The 18,982-nt window shown below is 59.5% G+C and overlaps 1 protein-coding gene across 1 annotated transcript; it reads left to right on the forward strand.

Moving 5' to 3' along the window:
- The first annotated feature begins 219 nt into the window (after nucleotides 1-219).
- Nucleotides 220-17,014, forward strand: GREP1 (glycine rich extracellular protein 1). Its single transcript, XM_054714157.1, has 44 exons — nucleotides 220-277; nucleotides 715-720; nucleotides 2,062-2,097; nucleotides 2,449-2,481; nucleotides 2,572-2,631; nucleotides 2,916-2,948; nucleotides 3,053-3,106; nucleotides 3,492-3,521; nucleotides 3,739-3,771; nucleotides 3,866-3,898; nucleotides 3,998-4,057; nucleotides 4,187-4,219; nucleotides 4,974-5,003; nucleotides 5,103-5,135; nucleotides 5,226-5,288; nucleotides 5,402-5,431; nucleotides 6,052-6,084; nucleotides 6,450-6,479; nucleotides 6,560-6,592; nucleotides 7,157-7,186; nucleotides 7,265-7,297; nucleotides 7,929-7,958; nucleotides 8,039-8,071; nucleotides 8,876-8,905; nucleotides 8,984-9,016; nucleotides 9,369-9,398; nucleotides 9,483-9,515; nucleotides 9,849-9,919; nucleotides 10,307-10,336; nucleotides 10,806-10,951; nucleotides 11,578-11,654; nucleotides 12,391-12,423; nucleotides 13,503-13,535; nucleotides 13,621-13,650; nucleotides 13,757-13,906; nucleotides 14,138-14,269; nucleotides 14,852-14,893; nucleotides 15,147-15,179; nucleotides 15,602-15,664; nucleotides 15,746-15,775; nucleotides 15,865-15,924; nucleotides 16,070-16,183; nucleotides 16,595-16,648; nucleotides 16,877-17,014. The coding sequence occupies exons 1-44, from the start codon at nucleotides 220-222 to the stop codon at nucleotides 16,900-16,902; spliced, it is 2,097 nt and encodes a 698-aa protein (XP_054570132.1). The 3' UTR covers nucleotides 16,903-17,014.
- The last annotated feature ends 1,968 nt before the right edge of the window (nucleotides 17,015-18,982 follow it).

The raw sequence follows: 18,982 nt of genomic DNA on the forward strand, positions 1-18,982 counted from the left end.
CCCTCCTGTCAGCCACACCCACATTTCTGGGCCTGGCTCCCCCCTCTCCCCAGCTGTGTTTGGGCTGGGCCTGGGTGCCCACAGTGCCTGCCTGCTCCTCACCAGCTGCTGGGGTAACATCTGAGCCCTCCAGGCCTGGCGCCAGGGTCCCAGACCCCGACAGGAGTAGAGGAGCCTCATGCGCCAGGTGGGGGCCTGTCCCAGCTGTCAGCACCCATGATGGATGAGGAGTGGGGCAGGGAGAAGGCCAAGGACTGGACTCCTGCTGCAGAGGGAGGTGGGGGCTGGCCCCCTGGGGTCTGCCAACGGAGCCTCTGTCACTCACAGCAGGGGGCCTGGGTAAGGGCCTCCACCCAGCAGAGGTGTTTAAAGGCTCCAAGGGTGTGTGCCCTCCCACTCTGCCAGGAATCATGGGCACCTGGGCCTTCCCCGCAGCCCTTTTCCTGCTCTGCCTGACTTCTGAAAGCCTACAAGGCGGTGAGGGCACGCAGCGGCAGCTACAGGGTCTGGGCAGCTGGGGTTGGAGCTGGGGGTATAGGTAGAGCATCGGGTCAGAGGCTGGGGCCCCAGAGAGGGAGGATTGGGTGTGTGAAGTCTGGGTTTTGGGGGGCTGGGATATATATGCATGGGTCCTGCCCCTCTCTGCCTCTGGGTCCCCACTCTGAGTCAGCACTCCCTGCTCCCCAGGGCTGCCTCCATTGTCTTCTGGCCTAGGAAAAGGTGAGTGGACCCTCCCGGCACTGGGGTTCAAGAAGAGGACCTGGTCTCTCCCCCCGATACTCCCCAACTCTGGGATCCAGACGTGGAGCCCAGGAGAACACAGGGTCCCTCGCTGTCTTCCCGGCAGTCAGTCTCGTCCAGGGTCAGCTCAGGTGTGGAAGCACAGACCCGAGCCCTTAGAACAGAGTGAGACAGGGCAGAATTTCAACTCTGGGCATGAGCACATTGGAGCCCAGAGGAGGGGCTTGGAGCTGGGTCTGTAAGGGCAGGGGATCTGGGTTATAACAGGACAGGGGAAGGAAATCTCTGGAAGCAAGAGGGTCAAAGGCCTGGAGGTGGGACAGGATGGGAGGAGAGGAGGCTGGAGCTTGGGGAGGGGAGTAGGGGGCTGAGTGTCACAAAAGGGTCTTCACTCCAGCAACCTGTGGCATCTTATGGGCGGGAGAAAGGGTTCCCTCCAGAGACCTGATATGTCTAAGCTGCTGGGGAGAAACTTTGAGGGACAGGGATGAGGAGGATGAAATTTCCAGGAAAGGAGGGGTCCCAAAGATGCTCGGGTGAGAGTGGAGGGAAGAGGTACACACCCCCCTGAGGAAGAGGGCATAGGGGGCCCGCCCCCAGGCACAGCCCAGACGCCCCCTCTTGGCCACCGGGCTGCTCACCTGGTTCTGTCCTTGCTCCTCCCGTGACCGGAGTAGAAAGCGAATCCCAGGGAGGAGGGGGTGCACTCTTGCTCTGCAGGGTGGGAGGGGAGCATCTGGCCCTCCTTGCCCCCCCTAGTTACGCCCTTCTCCCTGACCTTGCAGGCTTAGGGAGCCCGAATGGCTACAGACCAGGTAAAGCTGGGGGGTGGCCAGCTCTGTATCCTCCAAATGAGGGCAGAGCACCCAAGCTCCTGGTCCCTCCTGCCCCCTTAGGCCCAACACACCATTTCTCCCCCCAGCTATGCACCCCCCCTGGCCTGGGTGAATAGGATTTGTGTGAGGGGGGCGGCCATCTCAGAAGTACCTGACACCCCTCAGGCGGAGAAGCCCACCTGAGACCCCTTCCAGCAGGCGCTCTCCTTCCCTCCTGCACACCCTGCCCCCCACCCCCCAAAAATCCATCAAGACTGTTGTCATCGCCCCGCCCCTCACTGCATGTCCCCTAGGCCAGTTGGGAGCAGGCTTTGTGGGGTGGAGGGGAGGTGAAAGGGGGACCCTGGGTTCCTCACCTGCTCCCTGAGTCTCCCCCAGACTTCCTGGGGTATTAAACTTCAGAGCCCTGCCCAGCCCCCACTGTCTCTCTCTCTGTGTCTCCCCATTTTTCTCTCACACCCCTCACCTCTATCTGTCCTCCCAGGATTTGGGGACAGGAATGGCCTGGGAGTCCAGCCAGGTGAGAGTGATGGGGTCTGAGGTTGGTCCTCTCCCTGCTCCCTCCCAAGCCTCAGAGGGGAGGGGGAGGGTTGGTGAATGATTGGGGGTTGGGGGTGGGGGAAGAGGGAAATTGGGCGCCTTCAGGTTTGCTGTTTCTGGCTGGGTCCAAGGATCCTGCACCCACACCCCATCTAGGACCCCAAGCCTCCCAAATCATTCCTCCCTCCCCATAGGCCCTCCAGCTCAGAATGGCTACAGCACTGGTAGAGGTGGGCTCAGAATGTGTTTGGGGGGAATTGGGACCAGTATTCTAGGGGCACCCCTGAAATGGGGTCTCTTCAGACCCTCACGTGATCCATCTCCTTCTCAGGCGTTGGAGGGGGTATAAAACCCCACAAGCCAGGTGAGCCCTCCCCGCTGCTTGTCTCCCATCTGTATGCCCTGACCCCGTTGTCTCTACTCCTCGCTGACCCCTCCTGCCCTGTCTCCTCAGGGTTTGGGAATGGGAACGGGCATGGAGCAGGGGCCTTCCCAGGTGCCGCAGCCCAACCAGGTAAGGGGGCGCGGGGGAGAGGGCTGGGTCGGCATTAGGGGGTGCTTCTCCCAGGCTCCCCCCCCCCAGGGCAGAACTGGTGACTCACTGGAGGCAGAGGGTAGGACCTACGGGTTCCTGATACCTGGTTTGAGGACAGCAGAGCAGGGTACCCCTGCTTCACCCTCACCCCAGCTGGGACCCCAAATGCCCCCTGCCCTGCCTCCCAGCTCAGCATGGCCATGGAGCCCTAGGAAGAGACTGGGCCCCTGGGGTCCCCTCATCTCCCGCATCTCTGTCCTCAGGCTTTGGGGGTGCTGTGAAGCCCCAGAAGCCAGGTGAGCCTCCTCCCCATGCCCATCCCTCTGTCCACCTCACATCGGCTGGATCCCTTTGAAGCCGCTCCTCCCTCCTCTCTCTCCCCTCCTGGCTGTCTCCCCAGGATATGGAAATGGACTGGGCGCTGGTGCCTTCCCAGGGCCGGGGGCCCAGCCAGGTGAGGACATCCAGGCACCACCCTGCGGTCCAGGGAGGGGAGGTGGGGGCAGAGCTGGGGTCCGGGAACCAGTAGGCGAGAGTTGGGGGAGGACAGCAGGCTCAGCCTCTCTGCCGCTCCTCTGGCCTGGGCAGGAGGGGGGGGGGGAATGAAACTCCGAGGCGTGGTAAGTGGAGAGCCAGCCCCGTCCCGGCATGTTCACCCCAGTTCCTCTGTGTGCCCAGGATTCGGGAGCACAAATGGTTTAGGAACCAGCACTTTTCCGGGGGCAGGATCCTGGCCAGGTGAGGGCGACTGGGGCAGGCAGAGGAAGGGGGCGTCAGGGTTATGTTCTGCATTCCTGGGGGGCGGGGGGTCAGTGACCTCTTTCTCTATCTCTTCCTAGGCCTGGGAGGGGGGAAACCTCAGAAGCCAGGTGAGTGGAGGCCACTCCCTCTCACCCTGTGCCAAGCTCTGGCACCATTACCCTCCCAGGGGCTGGTCTTGGGGAGGGTTTCCCAGACTCCCAGGCCCTTCTCACACGGGCTCCCTGAGAACTGCCAGGGAGGGGGGCACAGAGGTCCTGGGAGAGGACAGCACAGGTGTGAGCCCACACCGGCCCACTCCAGTCTCTGCCTTCCCTCTCCCCACAGGCCCTGCCCCTCAAAATGGTGGCCCGGGACCAGGTAGGCGATGGGGTGAGAGCTGGGGGCACCTGCTTCAGTTTGGGGGGTCAAGGGCGCACCAGGCTCCTCTACCTGGTCCCCGTCTCTTTCTCAGGAATCGGAGGGGGAGTGAAACCTCCAAAGCCAGGTGAGCCCTACCCAGGCCCCAGGTCTTCCATCTGCCCTCCTTCACCCCCTGCCCCCCCCCCCGCCTTAACCTTAGGTCCCTCCTGCTCTGTCTCCCCAGGATTTGGCAACGGGAATAAGATGGGAGCCCAGGCCTTCCCGGGAGGCGGAGCCCAGCCAGGTGAGGACACCTGGGCCACACTGGGGTCCCAGGAAGGAAGAGGGGGGAGGAGCTAGGGGGTCAGGAGGGCAGAACATTGATTTCCGTGGGGTGGGTCCACACGGCTCAGTGGCACTTGGTCTTCCCCAGGCTTGGGCGGAGGCATGAAGCAGCAGCCACCAGGTGAGCCAGTGAGCCCGCCCGCCCGGCCCACCTTCTCGATTCTATCCCTTCCCATCCCCAGACCCCCTCCTCACACTGCCGCTTCCCGCCAGGATCTGGCCCACTGGCTAAGCGTCTGGGGGAGGGAGCTCAGAGAAAGAGGCCCGGATCCGGGCACAGCTCCCCAACCCCGGGTCCCAGCAGAGGGGCTCATTCCTTTCACTCACCCTGAGCCAGGCCCAGGGGGCACAGCAGACACTGGTCAGCCTGAACTGAGCTGACGACTCCCTAGGCTCAGCCCACAAGCCCAGAGCCACACGGGCCCAGTGGCATCTCAAGGACGGTGGTCAGGACTGTCGGGGCGGGCACCCATGGGAGCTGGAAAGGGAGAGGCAGATCGTGAGGCTGGCAGGGAGCTGGAGGCCTGGGTGAAGCAGAGAGTGAAAACCCCAGCTCCGGGAGGCTGACCTCCTAGGGCTGGGCTCCCTGGACTTCTGGCCTCGAAGGAAGAAGCAGAGGAGTTTACCACCTGAAAGTGGGCCCGACATGGAGGGCGGCTGTGGGGAGGGGCCTGGGGCTCCGGTTCCTCCCTGCCTCGGTCCCCCTAGTCCTTCCCTGACACAGGACACAGGCCCCCGCAGTCACCCACCCCCTTTGTGAATCCAGCCAGGCTGAATGGAGGGGAGGCAGGGGTCCATGAGGCAGGTTGGGGAGGCTGGGGGCCATTTCCCCGCCAGCAGCACCCAGCCTTTCTGTGTCACCCTCCCCCCGACAGGTGTCGCAGCACAGAATGGCTTTGGACCAGGTAGAGGAGGGACGGCTGGGGTTTGAGGGCAGAAGCTGCTTCTGGGGCAGGCCCAGAGGTGGGATTTCTGGGTCCCTCACCTGCTCATCTCTCCCCCAGGCTATGGAGGGAATGGAAAGCCCCAGAAGCCAGGTGAGCCCCACTCTGTCTAACGGCTCCTTATCTGTCTGCTCCACCCAAGTCCCCGATCTCTCCTCACTCTCTCCTGCTCTGTCTCCCCAGGATTCGGGAACGGGGCCTTCCCGGGAGCAGGAGTCCAGCCAGGCAAGGCCCTGGAGCTCAGGAGTAGGGGTGTTGCTGGGGGGGGTGTCTGGTGTGGGTGCCTGACCCCCGTGCTAAGGGAAGAGGAGGAGCGAGGTGGACTCGCTGACTCAGGGACAGTGCCTTCTCTCCCTCAGGTCTCGGAGGACTGAAACCTCAGAAGCCAGGTGAGCCGCACTCCGCCTGTCCCACTTGGTTTCCCACAGGAAACACTCACTGAGCAAACATCCGGGGGCCAGCCAAGTGCTGGAGACAGGCCCTCCCGGAGCCTGGGGCACATGGGCAGGCGGAGGCAGACCATAACGGAGTGTGAATGCAACGCAGGGGCCAGAATGCCCACTAGAGGGCGGGGCCCGCTGCAAAGTGAGGACCAGGGAGGGTGCAGGCGCTGGAAATGGCTGGGAGGCTCTGGGGCAGGAGCAATGCTGAGAGCTGGAGCGGAGAACTGGCCTCAGGTTCACCCTGCTGGCTGGTTGCCATGGGTGCTGGCAGTGACACCTAGCCAGACGGACCAGGCAGCTAGGTCTGACATTCAGGCTATAGAAGGAGGCTGGGCTCCAGGGGGAAGCCGAGGACCCAGCTGGGTGGGTCCAGGTCTGGGGTGAGCGCTAAAGGGGCCAGGCTTAGGGCAGAGCCACAGAGACAGGCTAGTAGCTAGAGCCCCCTCTCTCCTTCCACCAGGCCCTGCAGCTCAAAACGGCTATGGACCAGGTAGGGGCACCCTAGGGTTCTGGGGATGCACAGAGATGGAGCTCAAATCCCTCACTGCTCCCTGACTCTTCACCAGGCTTTGGAGCGGGTGTGAAACCCCAGAAGCCAGGTGAGCCTCACCCCAGTCTTTTCTCTCCACCACCCCCAAACCCTGAGCTCCCCTCCCCTCATTCACACCCACACCTGGATCAGGATCCCCAGGATTCGGGAAAGGGAATGGGCACAGGCTTGAAGCCCAATCAGGTGATACTGGAGGATTGGGGGGGCGGGGGGGGGGCGTCTACATCTGGGAGTCTTCTGTCTCCCTCCCTCCCTCCCTCCCAGGCCTCAGAGGGGCAGGGCTGGTGAATAATTGGGGTTGCACTAGTTGGAACCCACTAGGATCCCAGCTTTCTGACTTGGCCTAAGAGGGGGCCCTTTACCTCTACCTCAGCCAGACCCCCGGGCCCTCAGCTCACCCTCCCTTTCCCCCAGGCCCAGCAGCCCAGAACGGATTTGGAGCAGGTAGGAGGAGAGCGGGTAGGCACCTGGGGAGGCCCTGAGAGGGGCTCTGAGTCCCTCACCTGCTCCCCAATCCTTTCCAGGCTTCGGGGGAGCCATGAAGCCCCAGAAGCCAGGTGAGGCTGCAGTAGCCCTGTCTCTGTTCCTGTGCCCTCTGAAGCCGGAGCACTGCTCACACCCCTGTCTCTCCAGGCTCTGCAGCCAGCTGGGCCCTCTCTGGGGCAGGAGCCCCGGCTTCTTAGAGGGGGGAGGGGGGTTAGGGACTGGGGCAGGGGCCTGGGGTGGGGGAGGCAGAGAACTAGGTGCCCTGTAGTGGGGAGATGGAGGGTTGGCCTGTTGCCTGGGAGAGGCAGTGAACCCCCAGAAACCAGGTGAGGGAAAGACCCCCCACACCCCTGCCTCTTCTCTGAGGCTGCCTGACTCTGTCCTGCATCTACTGCCATCCTGTCCTCCTTTCTGTCAGGCCCCGCTCTCTCTCACCACCGTCCTCAGCACTAACGCATGGAGCGGGGTCTGCACACCTCCAAGAAGAGGGACACTCCCTGCTTCAGGAGTGAAGGGTGTCAGGGCGCCAAGGACCACGGGCAGGAAGTGGGAAGCCAGACCAGGGGACCCCCAGGGCTGGCCTCAGCCCCTCAGCCCCACAGCCAGCTCTATCATTCCCCCACCTTCTCCCACAGGCCCTGCAGCTCAAAATGGCTATGGACCAGGTAGGGGTGGGCCGGGACTCTGGGGAGGCGCGGTGATGGGGTCTGGGGTCCCTCACCTGCTGCCTGACTCTCCAACAGGCTTTGGAGCGGGGATGAAACCCCAGAAGCCAGGTGAGCCTCACCCCAGTCTTTTCTCTCCACCACCCCCAAACCCTGAGCTCCCCTCCCCTCATTCACACCCATACCTGGATCGGGATCCCCAGGATTCAGGAAAGGGAATGGGCGCAGGCTTGGAGCCCAATCAGGTGATACTGGGTTACAGGGGGGTAGGGAGAGGGTGCATCTACGTCTGGGTGTCTCCTGCCTCCCTCCCTCCCAGGCCTCAGAGGGGCAGGACTAGTGAATAATTGAGGGCCCTCGCTGGTTTGCTCACTGGATAGAGTGTTGGCCTGCGGACTGAAGGGTCCCAGGATCGATTCCGGCCAAGGGCACATGCCCGTGTTGCGCCTGGGTTACGGGCTCGATCTCCCAAGTAGGGGGCATGCCTGAGGCAGCCAATCAATTATTCTCTCTCATTGATGTTTCTATCTCTCTATACCTCTCCCTTCCTATCTGAAATCAATTTAAAAAATAAAATAAAATAAAATAAAGACTTAAAAAAAAAAAAAGAAAGAGAATAATTGAGGGAGCACTAGCTGGAACCCTCTAGGATCCCAGCTTTCTGACTTGGCCTAAGAGGGGGCCCTTTACCTCTACCTCAGCCAGACCCCCGGGCCCTCAGCTCACCCTCCCTTCCCCCCAGGCCCAGCAGCCCAGAACGGATTTGGAGCAGGTAGGAGGAGAGCGGGTAGGCACCTGGGGGGGCCCTGAGAGGGGCTCCAAGTCCCTCACCTGCTCCCCAATCCTTTCCAGGCTTCGGGGGAGCCATGAAGCCCCAGAAGCCAGGTGAGGCTGCAGTAGCCCTGTCTCTGTTCCTGTGCCCTCTGAAGCCGGAGCACTGCTCACACCCCTGTCTCTCCAGGCTCTGCAGCCAGCTGGGCCCTCTCTGGGGCAGGAGCCCCGGCTTCTTAGAAGGGGGGGGTGAGGGGGGTTTAGGGACTGGGGCAGGGGCCTGGGGTGGGGGAGGCAGAGAACTAGGTGCCCTGTAGTGGGGAGATGGAGGGTTGGCCTGTGGCCTGGGAGGGGCAGTGAACCCCAAGAAACCAGGTGAGGGAAAGATCCCCCACACCCCTGCCTCTTCTCTGAAGCTGTCTGACTCTGTCCTGCTTCTTCTGACCCCTCCACATAGTGCCCCTCACGCCCACCCCTGTTTTTCCTCCCCAGGATATGGTCATGGAAATGGACTGGGAGCCCCAGCAGGTGAGGGCAGCTGGGCTTGGTCCTGAGGGGCTGGGCGGGGGGGGGGGGGGGAGACAGGAGCAAGGGCTGGAGGCCTGGCAGAGCTGTCAGCCTCTCTGCCTCCCAGGCCTGGAAAGGGGTGTGCAAGTCCTGGGCCAGGTGAGGACAGCCATCCTGTCCTCCTTTCTGTCAGGCCCCGCTCTCTCTCACCACCGTCCTCAGCACTAACGCATGGAGCGGGGTCTGCACACCTCCAAGAAGAGGGACACTCCCTGCTTCAGGAGTGAAGGGTGTCAGGGCGCCAAGGACCACGGGGGAGGAAGTGGGAGGCACGACCAGGGGACCCCCAGGGCTGGCCTCAGCCCCTCAGCCCCACAGCCAGCTCTATCATTCCCCCACCTTCTCCCACAGGCCCTGCAGCTCAAAATGGCTATGGACCAGGTAGGGGTGGGCCGGGGCTCTGGGGAGGCACAGGGATGGGGTCTGGGGTCCCTCACCTGCTCCCTGACTCTCCAACAGGCTTTGGAGCGGGTATGAAACCCCAGAAGCCAGGTGAGCCTCACCCCAGTCTTTTCTCTCCACCACCCCCAAACCCTGAGCTCCCCTCCCCTCATTCACACCCACACCTGGATCTGGATCCCCAGGATTCGGGAAAGGGAATGGGCGCAGGCTTGGAGCCCAGCCAGGTGATAGTGTGGGAGGGGGTGGCGGGGTGTATGTCTGGGTATCTCCTGCCTCCCTCCCTCCCTCCCTGGCCTCGGAGGGGCAGGGCTGGTGAATAATTGAGGGTACACTGGTTGGAACCCTCTAGGATCCCAGCTTTCTGACTTGGTCTAAGAGGGGGCACTTTACCTCTACCTCAGCCAGACCCCCGGGCCCTCAGCTCACCCTCCCTTTCCCCCAGGCCCAGCAGCCCAGAATGGATTTGGAGCAGGTAGGAGGAGAGCGGGTAGGAACCTTGGGGGGGGGGGCCTGAGAGGGGCTCCGAGTCCCTCACCTGCTCCCCAATCCTTTCCAGGCTTCGGGGGAGCCATGAAGCCCCAGAAGCCAGGTGAGGCTGCAGTAGCCCTGTCTCTGTTCCTGTGCCCTCTGAAGCCGGAGCACTGCTCACACCCCTGTCTCTCCAGGCTCTGCAGCCAGCTGGGCTCTCTCTGGGCAGGAGCCCCGGCTTCTTAGAGGGGGGGGAGTTAGGGACTGGGGCAGGGGCCTGGGGTGGGGGAGGCAGAGAACTAGGTGCCCGGTAGTGGGGAGATGGAGGGTTGGCCTGTGGCCTGGGATGGAGAGTGAACCCCCAGAAACCAGGTGAGGGAAAGACCCCCCACACCCTTGCCTCTTCTCTGAGGCTGTCTGACTCTGTCCTGCTTCTTCTGACCCCTCCACATAGTGCCCCTCACGTCCACCCCTGTTTTTCCTCCCCAGGATATGGTCATGGAAATGGACTGGGAGCCCCAGCAGGTGAGGGCAGCTGGGCTTGGTCCTGAGGGGCTGGGCGGGGGGGGGGGGAGACAGGAGCAAGGGCTGGAGGCCTGGCAGAGCTGTCAGCCTCTCTGCCTCCCAGGCCTGGAAAGGGGTGTGCAAGTCCTGGGCCAGGTGAGGACAGCCATCCTGTCCTCCTTTCTGTCAGGCCCCGCTCTCTCTCACCACCGTCCTCAGCACTAACGCATGGAGCGGGGTCTGCACACCTCCAAGAAGAGGGACACTCCCTGCTTCAGGAGTGAAGGGTGTCAGGGCGCCAAGGACCACGGGGGAGGAAGTGGGAGGCACGACCAGGGGACCCCCAGGGCTGGCCTCAGCCCCTCAGCCCCACAGCCAGCTCTATCATTCCCCCACCTTCTCCCACAGGCCCTGCAGCTCAAAATGGCTATGGACCAGGTAGGGGTGGGCCGGGGCTCTGGGGAGGCACAGGGATGGGGTCTGGGGTCCCTCACCTGCTCCCTGACTCTCCAACAGGCTTTGGAGCGGGTATGAAACCCCAGAAGCCAGGTGAGCCTCACCCCAGTCTTTTCTCTCCAACACCCCCAAACCCTGAGCTCCCCTCCCCTCATTCACACCCACACCTGGATCTGGATCCCCAGGATTCGGGAAAGGGAATGGGCACAGTCTTGGAGCCCTATCAGGTGATACTGGGGGTTAGGGGGTTGTCTATGTCTGGGTGTCGTCTGCCTCCCTCCCTCTTTCCCTCCCTCCCAGGCCTCGGAGGGGCAAGGCTGGTGAATAATTGGGGTTGCACTAGTTGGAAGCCTCTAGGATCCCAGCTTTCTGACTTGGCCTAAGAAGGGGCACCTTTACCTCTACCTCAGCCAGACCCCCGGGCCCTCAGCTCACCCTCCCTTTCCCCCAGGCCCAGCAGCCCAGAATGGATTTGGAGCAGGTAGGAGGAGAGCGGGTAGGAACCTTGGGGGGGGGGCCTGAGAGGGGCTCCGAGTCCCTCACCTGCTCCCCAATCCTTTCCAGGCTTCGGGGGAGCCATGAAGCCCCAGAAGCCAGGTGAGGCTGCAGTAGCCCTGTCTCTGTTCCTGTGCCCTCTGAAGCCGGAGCACTGCTCACACCCCTGTCTCTCCAGGCTCTGCAGCCAGCTGGGCCCTCTCTGGGGCAGGAGCCCCGGCTTCTTAGAGGGAGGGGGGGTTTAGGGACTGGGGCAGGGGCCTGGGGTGGGGGAGGCAGAATACCAGGTGCCCTATAGTGGGGAGATGGAGGGTTGGCCTGTTGCCTGGGAGAGGCAGTGAACCCCCAGAAACCAGGTGAGGGAAAGACCCCCCACACACCTGCCTCTTCTCTGAGGCTGCCTGACTCTGTCCTGCATCTACTGCCGTCCTGTCCTCCTTTCTGTCAGGCCCCGCTCTCTCTCACCACCGTCCTCAGCACTAACGCATGGAGCGGGGCCTGCACACCTCCAAGAAGAGGGACACTCCCTGCTTCAGGAGTGAAGGGTGTCAGGGCGCCAAGGACCACGGGGAGGAAGTGGGAGGCACGACCAGGGGACCCCCAGGGCTGGCCTCAGCCCCTCAGCCTCACAGCCAGCTCTATCATTCCCCCACCTTCTCCCACAGGCCCTGCAGCTCAAAATGGCTATGGACCAGGTAGGGGTGGGCCGGGGCTCTGGGGAGGCACAGGGATGGGGCCCGGGGCACTCACCTGCTGCCTGACTCTCCACCAGGCTTTGGAGCGGTTATGAAACCCCAGAAGCCAGGTGAGCCTCACCCCTGCCTATCTTTCTTCTTTCTCCACCTCTTCAAAACTCAGAGCTGCTGGCACCTACTCACACCCCACTTAGATATTGCTAGCTCCCCCCCTTCTACTAACCCCCCCCCCCGCCTGGATTAGGGAATGGGCTTGGAGCTCCGCGCGGTATGACTGGGGGGTCTGAGGTGGCATCCCATCTGCGTGTCCTCTCCCACCTCCCTCCGGGCCTTTCGGGGCCGGATTGGTAAATGATTAAAAGAGCTCAGGGACAACCTCCATGTTCCCTGGTTCTGGCTTGGCTACCTGCCCGCCTTTACCCCACCGTAGCCCGCGCCCCAAGGCTCCTGTTCTTCCTTCCTGCCCCCTGGCCCCTGCTCGGGATGGCTACAAACAGGTGGGTCCTGAGGGGCTGAGAGAGGCTGGAAAGGAGAACAGGAGGGGCCCTTGGAGGGAGGAGGTGTCCTCACCCCGATCCTGTCCTCAGGGTCCTCTCACGGGCTCCACCAGAACAGAGGTGGCAGGAGGCAGGAGACACCCCAGGGCTTCTGGTTCCTAAACTGGGAGGAGAGGCAGCCCAGTGCCAGCCTCCTTCTGCCTCTGCCTCTCCTGTCCCCACAGGCCCTGTGGCTCCCATCAGCCCCGGACCAGGTAATGGAGTGGGTCCAGGGAGCCTGATGCTAAGTTCCGGAGGAGAGGCTGGCGGGTGGGTGAGGGGTATCTCACGGCTCCCATCTCTTCTCCAGGCGGTGGTGAGGGCATGAAGCCTCAGAAGCCAGGTAAACGCTTTCTTTTTATCCGCACCGTGATACTGCGATTTATAGTAAGAAATACACATTTGGTCTTCTCCCAATCCTGGCACAGAGCTGGCTCTCAAAAGCCTTGGAATTTCCGAAGTTCTTTTGTTGTGTTAATGAGGCGACTTTTGGAAAGCCCCCAGGTCACCTCAGGGTAGGGACTGGTTGCCGCCTTGTGATTGGAGGGTTGCAACTTTTAATCCCACCCCTCTACTTCTGGGAGGAGGCGTGCTGGAGACTGAGTTCAGTCACCAGCGGGCAATGACTTAATCAATCGTGCCTGTGTCATGAAGCCTCTATAAAATCCCAAAGGACGGGATTGGGAGAGCTTCCCTCCAGGTGGGTGAAGGGGGCGGGGTGGAGAGAAGGGTGATGGGCTGGAGCATGGAAGCTCCGAATGCCTTCTCACATACAGACCTTATCCTACACATTTTGTTCACCTGGCTGTTTCTAAGCTGTGTCCTTTCATATTATACCTGTGACCTAGTACCTGTTTTCCTCAGTTCTGGAAGCCACTCTAGAAAATTAATTGAACCCAAAGAGGGGTCATCGGGACTTCTGACTTACATAGCTGGTTGGTCAGAAGCGCAGATGACAACCTGGATGGGCGACTGGCACCAGAAGTGGGAGGAGGAAACAGTATTGTGGGGCTGAGCCCTTAACAGGTGGGGTCTGATGCTGTCTCCAGGGAGATGGTGCCAGAATTTTAGGACACCCAGCTGGTACCTGGAAATTGCTTGGTGATGTTGGAAACACCCCCAGAATTGAAATTAGTGTCCGAATTGGACCCCCCCCTACTCTCTACCTCCAGAAACTACCTATTCCCTTCATCTGTGACCCCTCAAAACCCCCGCCTGTCTCCCCCGTTTACAGAAATGGGCTGGGAGCTGGACGGAGCCTTTCCGAGGGAAGGGGCCCAGCCAGATGAGGGAGGCAGGGAGTTCTGGAGGTGGAGGGAAGAGGTGTCACAGGGTCCCATGGGGCAAAGAGTTCGGTCCTGGGAAAGAGAAGGGGCAGAACGGAGTCCATCTGTCACTCAGCCTCCATCTGTCTCTCCCCAGGCCTTGCAGGGGGCATGAGCCCTCCAAAGCCAGGTGAGCCCACCCTGCCCCTCGCCCACCTCCACCTGAAATCTCCCCCCACCCCAGCCCCAGCCCTCATTCCTGCTCTCCCTCCCAGGATACACACCAGGAAATGGGCTCCCACCTGGTGAGTACGACGAGGGTCTCAGTCGAGGGTCTCAGTATCGGGTAGAGAGGGCTCACCCTGGGGAGGGGCTGTCCCCTCTGAAGCTGCCTCTCTGTTTCTCCTGCAGGCCCGGAAGGGGGTGTGAAACCTCAGAAGCCAGGCAAGTGCGAGAGCCCCCTGCCTCTCCTTCCAGAACCCCCGGCCCCTAAATACCCCTTACTTCCCTGCTTCTCCTCTCCAGGATATGGCAGCAGAAATGGGCTGGGGGCCCCGTCAGGTGAGGCCCCAGGGGCTGGGGGGTAGGCTGAAAGGCCTTGGGGCTAGGTGGGCAAAGAGCAGAAACCATGCCAGGTGGCTGGGTCGCCTGGTCCCCGGAGCAGGTTGTGGCCCACAGGAACTGGGCTTTTCCTGGCCTGGCCAATGGTCCCCCCTAGAAGCTACTGCAGGCCCGTGGACTGGCCAGACCCAGCCAGTCTGGGCCCACTGCCCTCTCCCTCCTCCCATCTAGGTCCCTGCAATGGGAAGGTTCCTCCATTGCTTCTCCCCAGGCTTCCCACTCCAGGAGGCCCTTCTGATAAAGCAGGTGGCTGGGGCTCCAAGTCCCAGCCGCCTGCCCCAGTGCAGAATGGCAAGTTCCCAGGTCAGTGTGGAGTGGGTGGCAATGGTGGGGGGGGGGGTGTACCTGGTCCCAGAAGGGGCTGGGCCTGGTTGGGCTGCTCAGAAGCCCCCATGCCCATTCTTCAACTGAGATTGAGGAGGCTTGTTGTGAGCCAACTGAGGAAAAGCCTGAACTCTGGCTCTGAGACCCATGTGACCCCCACTATGGCAGCTCCCCCAAGCCCCTGGCCCCATGGCAGGCTGGGGCAGCCCCAAACTGCCTGGCCCTGGGCTCACTCCTGTCCCCGGGTTTTCTTCCTAGCACCGACGCCAGCCATCCAGTGGGGACTGAAGCCTCAGAAAGCAGGTGTGAGTCTGTTCGCCTCTGTCCCCATCCAGATCAGGGTCACTCCCCCGTGACCCTTATTCCCAAGCTGCCTCAGCTGTTCAGGCCAGGAAGGTCCCTCCCAAGTCTACCCTCCTGCTCTCTTGCCGCTTTCTAAACTCAATTATTCTGATTCCTTTCCCTGTGGGTAGAAAGAATCCCTTCTTCCTCCTCAGAGTTCCTAAGATCCATCCTTGGGAAAGTGTGGGTCCTCCCCACTGATCTCAGTTCTCTTCCCAGCGTACCACCCTTCAAATGGCTATGGACCAGGAGCAGAACTGGGTGAGGAGGCCCTCGTCTGAATTCTTTTTTTTTTTTAAATTTCTTTATTGATTAAGGTGTTACATATGTGTCCTTATTCCCCCATTACGCCCCCTATCCCCCCATCCCCCTGTTGTCTGTGTCCATTGGTTAGGCTTATATGCATGCATACATTGTCTGAATTCTTTTTCCTCCCATCCCATCCCCACCCTTGTGGCCATTTCTGACCCTCCCCGCCCCCCCCCATCTCTAACCCCCGTTTCCTCTACTCTAGGCTTTGGTGATGGCCTCAAACCTCAGAAAGTTGGTGAGCCCCCCCAGGGCCCTCATCTTGGGCACAACCTGGCACCTCGTTCATGATGAGCCCTCCTTGTTGCTATCTTTGTCATGTCTGTCTCTTCCCTTATTCACCCAGCTCACGTTTACTATGCGTTGGGCTACAGTGGTGGCCAGAAGCAGGTGCGATCTTATTCCAGGCGAGGGTAGAGGGACGGACTGAGGCCAGGAGGGAAGGGATGCTGCCCAGAGAGGAGTCAGGGAACGCTTCCAGGGGGCTGAGCAGGGTTAGCGGGCTGAGCAGGGTTAGCGTGCTGAGGGTGGGGGATGTGAGAGGCCCCCTCTAGGTGACCTCTGTGTGAGTCAGTCTCTCTCCATGAGCTGGTCACCCTGGCTTCCCCACTGCTGTCCACCCACCCCCATCCCAGCCCCTCTCCAATCTGTCTCCTGCAGGTTTTAGTTACGGGTACGGTGGTCTGGGCGCTGGGGTCTTCGCCGAGGCCCTCCTGCAGCCAGGTGCCTAAGGGTAGGGCTGGGGAGGTTGGAGGGGCTCCTGGCTCAGGGGCTGCTCATGCCTCTGACCTCTTTCCTCCTCAGGGTTCCCCGGGGCCAATGGCTTTAGAGACCGTGAGTTGGATCCAGGGGACAGAGTGCAGGGGGAGAGGGGAAGGGACATCAAGGTCTGGTCAGGAATGAATCACATGGGTCTCTTTCAGGGTACGGCGAGGAAGCACTGGTGTACCCCAGAGCTGCAGCTCCAGCCTCTGAAGGAAATGGTAAGAAATGAGAGTTCAGGGAGCAGAGTGAACGCTGGCAAGGGCTATTGGAGGTTGGGGGGCTCTGAGGCCCAGGGAGGACTGGGGCATTCTGGATGTTCAGGCTCAGTGGCCAGTGGTTCCCACAGAAGCTCTCCTCCTGCAGGTCAGACTGAGGCTTTGGGGGGCTCTCCTTGGCCCTCCCTCCAGCCTTGGGGGGCTGCCTCGAAGCCTGGGTATGAGGCCGGAGGTGCATATCCAGGGGTCGAAAGCCAGCCAGGTAATGGGGTGTGTGGAAGAACATTGAGGGGGGGATAAGGGTGGCTTTAGGGAGCTGGGTCCTGGGCCCAGGCCCACCCCATAGCCCCAAGGAGATGGAGGGGACATTCATGGTGGAGGAAGTATGAGGGGACGGGAATGAATGGGACTGGAGGAGGGAGAGGTAGAGCAGGGGGCCCTGAGCCTGAGCTGGAACCTGGACTAAGAAGAGGAGGTGACAGACCAGATCAAGGGCCATCAGGGACGCAGTGCTCCCTCCTTCCGTGTCTATCTCCAGGGCCCTATGAGCAGCTGAGGCCAGAGCTGGGCCCCAGACCCTTTGGTGAGTGGGGTTCTCCCCAGGCCTGGGATGAAGCTGGGGGAGCACTGAAACGTTCTGTGACCCGGGTGCCCGGGCTTGTTTGTACCTTAGGAGGCCCTGAGGTGAAGCGAGGCAGCAGTGGCCGGCTGGAGAACGGCTACGGAGGTGAGGGGAGCACAGCGGCCCTGTTCCCTCTCCCCATGCCACCATTGCCACCCTTTCACGCTGCACTTGGGGATGCCCCCAGCTCTTGGGAGGGATGGCAGGCTCTCAGAACACCTGTAGTCATCAGCTGAGTGACTGACCTCAGAGACCAGAGGAGGGAGAGGGCTCGTTTCCCCCAGGAGGCGAGGAGGGGGCACCTCACCACAGCCCTGCCCTACCTCTTCCCAGGCCAATGCCCTTTTGGGAAATGCTGAGCCCCTGAGCTGATCCACTGTCATCCTGAGAGCCTCTTACCAGCACCTGGTCTGCTTGGCAAGGACGGCCAGACCTTGGGCTTGGTCCCTGGCCTGGGGCCTCCTGTGGGCTGGAAATACTAATAAAGGCTATGTGCTTCTCTGTTTGCCTTTGTGTGCCATGGCAGGGGTGAGGGGGTGGGATTGGCTGCCTGGGGCTAGAGCCCCCTGGGCCTACCGTCTCCACTCTGCTCCTCATTCATTCATTCATTCATTCATTCATTCATTCAACAAACTGTGTGGCTGTGTGCTAAGGGCTTTGCTCTGATGGGAGAGACCATGAGAACAGAACAGATTCAGGCCTGCCTTCGGAGAGGGGACATCACTTGGCAACAATCTATTGGGGGAAGCCACATCCATGTTAGGGAGCTTGTGCATTATTTGTGTTTTAATTTATAACAATTTATTAAACTAAAATCTCATTTTCCTTAAGGCTTTACACTTGCTTCTGGACATCATTTTACTGATTAATCTTATAATTTGGATATAAAATTCACTTTCACATTCTTTGATTAATGTTCCATTATATTATAAATTTGACAGATTGATGCCCCCCTAAATATTTTACTTGTCTTACAAGTCTGATTAATTCAATTCCCTTAGGTATTTCAAACTATTATATACAGATAATATACTTGATCTCTTAATGGAGGGTGGGGTCAAATCTAATCAGTAACATCTTCATAAGCACTCCTGGAAATGAATAAATGCGACATTTGTTATCTCAGATTACTGGATGTTTTCAAACATCTTACAAAGCCAGTTACTAATCCACTATCAGTATCAGTACTACTGGATCACTTTATTTTCTCATGTCGTGATTAAAAATTGACTCACCCAGAAATGCAATACAAATTACTCTCCGAGGCTGGGTCTGGAGTGGAGGTTGGGAATTGACCCCCTATTCTGAACTTTGACCCGTTACAGGATCATTCTCTATGAGCCTCTGTGTTCTGAGTCTTTCCAAACCCACACCTCTTCTTGCAACCTGATGAAGTTTTAACTGAAGAATTCAAGTTGGCCCAGCCAGCATGGCTCAGTGGTTTGAGCATCGACCTAAGAACCAGGAGGTCACAGGTCATGACTAGATTGAGGGCTCAATCCCCAATGGCAGCCAATCCACATTTCCACATTTCGCTCTCATATTGATGTTTCTTTCTGTCTCTCCTTGTCCCTTCCTCTCTCTCCAGAAGTTAATCATATTTTTTAAAAGAGAAAAGAATGAATTCAAGTCGAATAGAGTTGATGGGGCTTGGCGCTCTCTAAGGAACTCAGTTCATCTTTACGGCTGGTTCACGATAACTTAGGTGGAGATCAAAATGGCACCGCAGCATGCACAATGCTTGGGGATCAACCTTTGGGAGGTTCTGTGAACATTGGAATTCCAGCCTAATTCCCCTCATTTGATTTTGCTGTATTTGAGAATCATTATGGACTTTTGCTTTTTCACAGAACTACTGATTCTTTAAAATATCCAAAATGTCCCCTCATGCATTTCTCTTCCCTGAGGTATGGAATAAACCACATCATCTCTTTACTGGAGAATGGGATTGGGAGCCGACATAGGGGCCACTGAGCAGGCTGTCTCTGAGGGCAGTATCCAGCTAGAAATTTTCTAATATTATAAAGCTTTCTATATAAATAAATTGACCATTTTTTTATGATTTTCACCCATGTCATTTACTATTCTTAGCAATATTAACAAATGCTACATGTCAGTCAAGCTTTGCTATTGAATTAATATAGTTTTAATTTTTAAAAAATCCTCACCAGAGGATATGTTTTTCATTGATTCTAGAGAGAGAGGAAAGGAGGAAAGAGAGAAATTCGATTGCCTCCTGTATGCATCCGACTAGGGATTGAACCCACAACCTGGTGTATGCCCTGACCAGGAATCGAACCTGCGACCCTATGGAGTCGATGCTCTAACACAGTGGTTGGCAAACTGCGGCTCTGTTGACTAATGAGTTTGCCGACCACTGGATAGGGGCTTAATCACAAGGAACAACAACAGCCTGTAATTATTGGAATCCAGAGTAAC

The sequence above is a fragment of the Eptesicus fuscus genome, chromosome 4 (genome assembly GCF_027574615.1).
Source record: "Eptesicus fuscus isolate TK198812 chromosome 4, DD_ASM_mEF_20220401, whole genome shotgun sequence".
In the NCBI taxonomy this organism is placed as follows: domain Eukaryota; kingdom Metazoa; phylum Chordata; class Mammalia; order Chiroptera; family Vespertilionidae; genus Eptesicus; species Eptesicus fuscus.

Excerpts from the sequence above, each read along its gene's own strand:
- GREP1 (XM_054714157.1), top strand. The coding sequence starts at position 220 with ATGGATGAGGAGTGGGGCAGGGAGAAGGCCAAGGACTGGACTCCTGCT. Across the intron at positions 4,058-4,186 it reads GGGAGGCGGAGCCCAGCCAG|GCTTGGGCGGAGGCATGAAG; the intron begins GTGAGGACACCT and ends GGTCTTCCCCAG. Across the intron at positions 5,136-5,225 it reads TGGAAAGCCCCAGAAGCCAG|GATTCGGGAACGGGGCCTTC; the intron begins GTGAGCCCCACT and ends CTGTCTCCCCAG.